This window comes from Neoarius graeffei, chromosome 20 (assembly GCF_027579695.1).
Source record: "Neoarius graeffei isolate fNeoGra1 chromosome 20, fNeoGra1.pri, whole genome shotgun sequence".
NCBI classification, from domain to species: domain Eukaryota; kingdom Metazoa; phylum Chordata; class Actinopteri; order Siluriformes; family Ariidae; genus Neoarius; species Neoarius graeffei.
Genome location: NC_083588.1, coordinates 1236790 through 1246160, shown reverse-complemented (window position 1 = coordinate 1246160; position 9371 = coordinate 1236790). Strand labels below are relative to the sequence as shown.

The following is a 9371-nucleotide window of genomic DNA, read 5'->3' as shown; positions in this document are numbered from 1 at the left end:
GGGTTCACTTCCTGTGTGACGTTCGCTGACTGAATGGAGAGAGCGGGAAGGTGGACTGCTATCACGTCTCCATGTGATAAAGTGAGTAATTGCATTACTGAGTGTCTGAGCAAAGAAGAGCCTGAACGTTGCAACCTCCCTATTGGCTGTTTGTAAAAATGTATCAGTTGTTGCCCTTCCCACGGGAATCATCGCGCGCTCGAGAGACGAGACCTGACGAGTTAGTTCGTTGGTAGCAGAACAAAATGTCTGGACACAAATCGGGTTTTCAGAAAAGGAAAGAAAATAAACGGAGGGTCGAAAATACAAAAAAGGAGGCAGAAAATGCAAAACGAGTTTTAAGGTAGGACAAATGGTTACTTTTCTGAGGCAGCCCGCCGTGGCTGCCTGCAGGCTTATTTATTATAGCCCATTTAGTTAAAATAGTTGATATAAAATGTTTATAGTTATAGTTATGTGATGGTTGTCCTGATTTAGACTGTTTTTTTTTTTTTTTTTTTTGGGGGGGGGGGGGGGGTTGCGCGATGTTGCACCCGGGTCCAGATTCGGGCAGAACCGGCCCTGGCTACATTTCAGGTGTAGTTTGTTTTATGTATGTATGTACTTGCATAGATGTGTACTTGGTCTTCCAATATGGCGCCTAACAAAATCTCGCGGCGCGGTGACGTCATGTGGTAGCCCTCTATAGGGCCTGACTAGCCTTTGGTAACACACTAAACGAATTATCTTTCATTTTTGGCACTTTTTCTGTTTGTGTAGATGGGAAGACATACTGAGAATCCAAATCGCCAACATTTGAAATAATAATTGTTTTGAATTATTTCTTGTCTTATTTAATGAAGGTTGTAATAGAATTAGCCTACATTTGGCTTAAGCTGGATGAGACAGAGACATAATTTTATAGCCATTTGTTAAACAGCTGACAGGGAACGTAATTAACCGTTCCGGGAATGAAATTTTTTTGTTCTAACCGGTTCGGGAACGTCTATTTAATGGTGGAACCCAAAACCGGAAACGTTAAAATTCCGTTTCTGTTCGGAACGAACCAATAGGAAAAAAATTCTGGTTCAAAGCCCTGTTTAAAATCAGATAAAATCATGCCATCATGATCACTGCTTAAAGTACCAGTATTTGGTTGTTGAAGAGCTAGCACTAGAAAGTTCACCGGCGTTTTCATGCGCCATTTCCATTGAGCAGAACAGCCAGTGAACCGCAGCGTGTTCTTCCGCTGACATCACAACATGGCCGCGAGCCACGGACCCAGTTTTCTTGCGCTGTGCAATTAAAAGTTGGATATTCGCGTAACAACAGCTTCTTTTCACGTAATTATAACAGAAATCTAACATGTTTGCCATGTTGTATAGTTTATTTAAGAAATTGCATAGAGTGATGTTCGTGTCATCAGCCCTTTAAACTAATACTTTGTTGAAGTACCTTTCGATTTAATTACAGCATTCAGTCTTTTTGGGTTCACACCTGCCATCAATTAAAATGACTCTGATTCACCCCAAATAAAGTTCAGACATTTCCTCAGTCGCATCCTCCAGCAAAAGCCAGGGTTCACAGAGAGCTTACAAAGCATCAAAGGGATCTCATTGTTGTAAGGTATCAGTCAGGAGAAGGGGACAAAACATTTCCATGGCATTAGATATACCATGGAGCACAGTGAAGACCGTCATCAAGAAGTGGAGAAAATATGGGACAACAGTGACATTACCAAGAACTGGACGTCCCTCCAAAATTGATGAAAAGACAAGATGAAAACTGGTCAGGGAGGCTGCCGAGAGGCCTACAGCAACACTGAAGGAGCTGCAGGAATTTCTGGCAAGTACTGGTTGTGTACTACATGTGACAACAATCTCCCGTATTCTCCACATGTCTGGACTATGGGGTAGGGTCGCAAGACGGAAGCCTTTTCTTACAAAGAAAAACATCCAGGCCTGGTGAAATTTTGCAGAATAAATACATCAACTATCCCAAAAGCATGAGGGAAAATGTGTTATTGTCTGATGAAACCAAGGTTGAACTTTTTGGCCACAATTCCAAAAGGTATGTTTGGCACAAAAACAACACTGCGCATCACCAAAAGAACCCCATACCCACGGTGAAGCATGGTGGTGGCAGCATCATGTTTTGGGGTTGTTTTCTTCAGCTGGAACAGGGGCTTTAGTCAAAGTGGAGGGAATTATCAACAGTTCTAAATACCAGTCAATTTTGGCCCAAAACCTTCGGGTGTCTGCTAGAAAGCTGAAGATGAAGAGGAATTTCATCTTTCAGCACGACAATGACCCCAAGCACGCATCAAAATCAACAAAAGAATGGCTTCACCAGAAGAAAATTAAAGTTTTGGAATGGCCCAGCCAGAGCCCAGACCTAAATCCAATTGAAAATCTGTGGGGTGACCTGAAGAGGGCTGTGCACAAGAGACGCCCTCGCAATCTGACAGATATGGAGCGCTTTTGCAAGGAAGAGTGGGCAAATATTGCCAAGTCATGATGTGGCAGGCTGATAGACTCCGACCCAAAAAGACTGCATGCTGTAATTAAATCAAAAGGTGCTTCAACAAAGTATTAGTTTAAGGATGTGCACACTTATGCAACCAGCTTATTGTATGTTTTTTATTTATGTTTTTTCTTCTAACAGATTTGTTTGTTTTTCAATTGAATTGTACAGGTTATAGGTCACATTAAAGGTGGGAAAAGTTTTGAAATTATTTATCATTGTCTCATTTTTTTTTTACATCAGAAAAAACTATCATTTTAACGGGGTGTGTACACTTTTTATACCCACTGTAGGTAGATGGCATTCCAGTGGTGGTGGGAGATGACAGTGTGTGTACATCTTTCTACATGTTCCAGTTTCTGATTCCACCAAATAACAACTCAATCACATGTCGCTGCTGTAACATTATGAGATGCATCATCCAATCAGATGGCTTCATAGAAACAATAGCAACAAAATGAGATATTCTAATTACAGCTCCAAATTTCCAAAACTGTTCTGAAACAAATCCAATCTCCATATTACTGTGACACATCCTAATTGACACTATGAGAGCTTTTTTTTGAAGTTTATAACCTAAATAAACATACACATCCTGTTATTTATGACATTAACCTATTAGATTGAAATGATTTCAAGTAAATTAATGTGGATTAATTAATTAAAAGACATACTTGTGCTGTGAAGAAGGCTTCATTTTCTCACGTCTTCATCGTGAGAAAATGAAAATTCATCTTCTTGAAAAGACGGTTGGATACGAGCTTTCACAGAATAGAGCTGGCCTCATTTGAATACATGTTACAAGGAGTTATCTTTTGGCATGCTGGGTTGTAAGCCACGCTGAAACATCACACCCTTTCTTCAGATTATATAATTTCCAAAGAGTTTCCATGATTCTTTGTGAATTTAATTCTTAAAACACTTTTATTATCTGAATTTTGTTTTGCAAAGCTCAATTCACAAAGCCTTTTATCTGTGAATATCACTGTAAAATAAAATCTCTGAGTCACTACATGATGTTATTCGACAGGAACTTTATCCTGAAGGACACACACGGCGAGTGGGAAAAAGATTTTCGCCTCGCTTGTTTTTGTTTTTCAGTGTCACTCATTTGCAGAAACGCGTTCAGTGCTGCAGTGACGATGCAAATCTCTCGCTGTGGAATGTTTTCCCTTCGTCAGATTCCCACCTGTGCAGCTGATAAACATCATTCAAATCAGTCATTTATTAAACCAATTTAATGATTACGTTTATTCTCGTTGTATTTACTCATTAGTCGTATGAGAAAGTTGCTCTTAATTGTCCTGCCCATGCAAAGAAAGGTTTAAGGTGTTTTTTTAAAGCAGTTCAGAGACGTATCATATATGCATATCATATCGTCATGCTGAAGGAAACTCCATATGAAACTTGGCAGGATTGTGAAAGTGAACATTCATATATCATTGCTAAAAGGGTGGGCAGGGTGAGCGGTGCCTGCTCAAACCCCTTCTACTTTCAGGAGTTGTTTGTTTTGGCAGGGGGGTTCTCCCCTCAGTCTCCTCTGCAGGAGGTGAAATGCTGCTCATTTGGGTTAAGGTCTAGTGATTTTATACTTATCCAGTATAAAACCTTCCACTTTTTCCCATGATGAAGTGCTTTGTTGTGTTGGCAGTGTGTTTAGGGCATTTTCTTGGTGCACGATGGGAGGTTTGTATCTTGTGGTATGGCCTCTATATTTCTGCTCTCGAAGTCTTCTTCGAACGGTGGACTGTGAGCCCTTTACCCTCGCCCAGTCAAGGGTGTTGCTGACTATCGTTTCTGAGTGTTTCTTCAGACCTTTCACAATGTTTCTGTCACCGACTGCTGTTGTTCTCCTGGGCCGACCTGTTCCATGTCCGGTTGTTCATCCACCAGTGGTCTTTTTCTTCTTCAGGACATTCCAGTTGTTGTATTGGCTATTCCCAGTGCTTGTGCAATGGCTCTGATTGATTTCCCTGCTTTTCTCAGCTTCAAAATGGCTTTTCTCCAAAAGAAAGCTCTCTGGTCTTCAGGTTGGTTTATCCTTTTTCACAACAAATGCAGTCTTCAAAGGTGACACCCAGGGTTCAGTCCAACAGTACACATTCAGAGCTATTTACCGTTTAAACCATCAATCTAACATGAAACATCTGGGCAACAAGAAGCACCTGTCGGTCACAGGTGCCATGTTCTCATTTGCTTAACTTGTAGATGTAACTATCAAGAAAATAAATAAATAAAATGCATGAAATACCTTTAATTGAAATACATTTATTCAGAGAAAAACAAATCCCTCATCAAAACATTATTATTTTCAACAAAAGCACATGTGCCACTATTATTGGCACCCCTTGAAAATGATAACAAACACAATGTACATGAAGCACGTTTCTCATTTAAATTGTACATGTCCGAGTAGATTGGAGTGTGCCGGAATGTCCAAGCTGTAATCCATGACTTCCTGATTAACTGGGGTGTGCTGTGGACACATTTTATCATGTCACTGATTGAAACTAAAAGTAAACTCGTCGGTCAGTGAAATGGATCTGGACTGTTTGACAGCAGATTCTCAATTATTGGATCTGAGACGGTGTGAAATCACAGCAGTTCAAGAAGGAATGTGTCCTGTTTTGAAGATCTTTCTGATAAGGTGAGGGTGAAAGAGGGCTTCGTCAATGGAAAATGCACATTTTGCTGACATGTTTGACCCAAAACAAAGCCACTGGACTAAAGGTTTCAGCAGGGTTTGGTTTACAACAACATGGAAAGCACATCAGCAGACTGTCTCAAGAGCCATGGATGTGAATCCAGAGTTAAAGGTTAAAAAGAAAGATTAAATATTATTTTAATCAATATTATTATTATTGAGGTTATTTAAGAAAGATTAAAAACATAAATTTAATAATGCAAGAAGAAATGTGCCATGCACAGAACTGTAGCTAATCTGAACTATGATATCATACATTATTTTATGGAAAAAACAAACAAACAAAACCCAAAAGGTAAAGGATCCTTTATTTCAAAAGTCCTGACATGGTTTCAGTTTTTGTCCTGTGCAAAGTACCACAGTGTGTATGCATTTAGTAATCAGATTATCCTTTTTGTTGTTGTTTTGTTTGTTAGTTGTTTATTATTTATTTATTTATTTTTTACAGAGCATCATGCATTGCCCCTGCCATGTCTCATCAGGAATTTCTGCTCATTTTAATTTAATAATTGGTCTCAAGCAATAAAAAGGGGCTATTGTTACTTGTATATTTGTGTAAATGTGCCTAAGCTACAAAATAATGAAAGTAATATTTTTATTGTTGATTATTAGGCAGCTTAATTAATTATTTACGAGCCTTTACCAAGCAAGAGATTAATAATGCAGTTGTACAATAATAATAATAATAATAATAATAATAATAATAATGATGAAATAAGTGGGAAGGTCTTTAAAAAGGTGAACAGGTCTTTAAAAAGCTATTAAAATAATTAAACGGTAATTATTTAAATTTCATGCTCGCATGCAACATGATGAACACGTGTTCAGGGTGGGATGGCAGTGTGTGGGGGGCGGGGTTTGGCCTTTAGGTGGCGCTCATCACCACAGTCAACATCACCAACAGCTGCGCGAACAGGACATCACGTGACGCACAGACGCTCCCGCTTCCGCCTTTTGCAGTTGTAGGCGTAGCCACGCTGCTGGAAGTGACGGTAGATCCGGAAGTCGACGCTGTCACTGAGGAGTTCACAGTAGCAGAAGATGGCGCTGTGCTCAAGGAGGTGGGCTTGGGGGTGGAGTCAGTGGTGGGGGTGGAGCCAGTGGTGGGGGTGGAGTCAGAAGTTGTTGAGGTGGTTGGAGTTGAGCTCTAAAACAAACAGAAAAGTCTTCCACTGTTATTGCTGCTTTGTGTTTCATATCTGATAATAAACCCAGAGCTTCCCATTTATTTCATTTTGATTATTATTGTACAATTGCATTATTAATCTCTTGCTTGTTAAAGGCTCATAAATAAGGAATTAAGCTGCCTAATAATCAAAAATAAAAGTATTACTTTCATTATTTTATGAATAATTAATCATGTGTTCAGTGTCTTGACTTCCAAACTACATTCAGTGCTTTATCCACAGAGCAGGGCCTCATTTCCTCTTCAGCTTTACTTCAGATTCCACTCTGACTCCGTGTTTATGACTAAATCACTCAAAAACTAATCCGAGGAAGTGAAAACATCTGTTTTTATCTCCTCACGTTTCTCTTTATGAGACTCTTTTCCATTTGAACTGATTTTTCAGTCACTGATCGATAATCCTCTGGGATATTTACATCATTATTGAGTCAAATGAAAATTAAAATAAAATCTGCCAAGAGAAGACGTCGAACTTGCAGTTTGTGAAATCATGATTAGTTTATAATTGTCTTGTACTGGTCGATATCTACTGATTTATTTTTTTCCATTGTATCTTATCTGTTTTTTTTTATTTTTTAATAACCTTGGCAATGACAACACTGTGTGCGCATGTCATCTTTGGCTTAGTAACAGTACTATTTTTATTTTTGTTTTTCTCATCTCATTATCTGTAGCCGCTTTATCCTTCTACAGGGTCGCAGGCGAGCTGGATCCTATCCCAGCTGACTACGGGCGAAAGGCGGGGTTCACCCTGGACAAGTCGCCAGGTCATCACAGGGCTGACACATAGACACAGACAACCATTCACACTCACATTCACACCTACGCTCAATTTAGAGTCACCAGTTAACCTAACCTGCATGTCTTTGGACTGTGGGGGAAACCGGAGCACCCGGAGGAAACCCACGCGGACACGGGGAGAACATGCAAACTCCACACAGAAAGGCCCTCGCCAGCCACGGGGCTCGAACCCGGACCTTCTTGCTGTGAGGCGACAGCGCTAACCACTACACCACCGTGCCGCCCATTTTTGTTTTTATTATTATTTATTTTATTTTTAATGTGTTGTTTTTGGGGTTTTTTTTTACAAACGTTTTGTCCAAATTCACGACTCATTTTTATCTGAAAACGTTAAGAATTTAGAAAGAATCTCTCCCATTCTGTTTAATTTAAGAAGAATAACTTTATTTGTCACATGTACACTTAAGCACAGTGAAATTCCTCTCTGCATTTAACCCATCTGAAGCAGTGAAAACACACACACACACACACACACACACACAGCACTGGGTAGCTATGTTAAAGCGCCCAGGGAGCAGTTGGGGGTTAGGCGCCCTGCTCAAGGGCACTTCAGCCTGACCTCAGCCGAAGGCCGCCCCATGTTAACTGAACTGCATGTCTCTGATTTGATTGGTGACACAAATTTCCAGCTACTTTGAATAGCATATGATTTCCCTGATCCTAATGGTGTGTTTCCTTTTTCCTCTGCAGATAACCAGATGAATCTCCACAAAAGATCCTTTGAATGATAGAGTAATGACCTACATGACTGTAAGTGAATGTGTTAAAATACACACCATATAACCTTCACTCGTGTGTTCAACCTCAGTTACAGGAATCTGGTGCAGTTTATTTGAATTATTACAGCAAAATGTTGTGTTAAACATTAACATGGTTTTAAACTATATCTTTTTAAGTCTGAATTTTTTCCTGTACCTGGTTGTAATTTATAGACACAGGATTAACTTATGAAAACAGTTCCAACACTGAAAGTAACAAAAAAAGGCAAATATTAATACTGAAACATATTTAAAAATCAGACAAAACACAAATTGTGGGTTCATTGTGGTATCTGTTTATAAATTTCTTTTCCTCTCTTAAAGAGTTACAGAGCTTTATCTGACTCAATCTAAAACTGCTTTTTCTTGAATATAGTTTCATTCAAACCCACCTGAGATGCTGAGATCATGGCTGCCACACACAGTGCAGTGAGCAGGAGCTTCATGCTGGATTGGACCGAGACGGGCTTCATCATGTCGGACGCTGCTGCGTGGATGTGTGTAATCTCCGGTTCTGATTTTCTCTGGACCTGTTCAGCAGTAATGCAGGTTTCACTTATATTGCAGTGCACCGCCCATTTCTCTATCACCTGTGGGCAGGAGCTGAATCAGCACACCAATGATAAAGCCAGTCTGAGAACTCCTCAGGTGAATAAATTAGTGCAGGAGGAGAGGTTTTAGGCTTAAAATCTGGAGACAGGTGAAGATTTACAGTAGTTCAGTTTCTGAATGTTCACAGTGCACACTGTAGAGCAAATAGACAAACAATAGAGATAAGCAGATAGAATAGAAAAATAAAATTGGAAGGAGAGCAAATAAAATAGGATGAAGCACACTTGAAATACAAAAGGGACATAGTGTATGCAGTTGTATGAGGGGCCGCATAAGACTTTATCTATTCTGACCCTCTCACATGCATACATTGTCCTCTCACATGCATATATTCTCACTCTCACATACGTATATTCTCACTCTCACATGCATACATTGTCCTCTCACATGCATATATTCTCACTCTCACATACGTATATTCTCCTCTCACATACATATATTCTCACTCTCACATGCATACATTGTCCTCTCACATACATACATTCTCCTCTCACATACATATATTCTCACTCTCACATACATATATTCTCACTCTCACATGCATACATTGTCCTCTCACATGCATATATTCTCACTCTCACATACGTATATTCTCCTCTCACATACATATATTCTCCTCTCACATACGTATATTCTCACTCTCACATGCATACATTGTCCTCTCACATACATACATTCTCCTCTCACATACGTATATTCTCACTCTCACATACATATATTCTCACTCTCACATGCATACATTGTCCTCTCACATGCATATATTCTCACTCTCACATACATATATTCTCCTCTCACATACATATATTCT

The 9371-nt window shown here is 39.5% G+C and overlaps 1 protein-coding gene across 1 annotated transcript; it reads right to left on the bottom strand.

The window, feature by feature from the left end:
- Window positions 1–4795: 4795 nt before the first annotated feature.
- Window positions 4796–8470, bottom strand: LOC132869119 (uncharacterized). Its single transcript, XM_060902465.1, has 2 exons — window positions 8344–8470; window positions 4796–6353 (listed from the first exon to the last, which is right to left on the bottom strand). The coding sequence occupies exons 1-2, from the start codon at window positions 8425–8427 to the stop codon at window positions 6072–6074; spliced, it is 366 nt and encodes a 121-aa protein (XP_060758448.1). The 5' UTR covers window positions 8428–8470; the 3' UTR covers window positions 4796–6071.
- Between the last annotated feature and the right edge of the window lie 901 nt (window positions 8471–9371).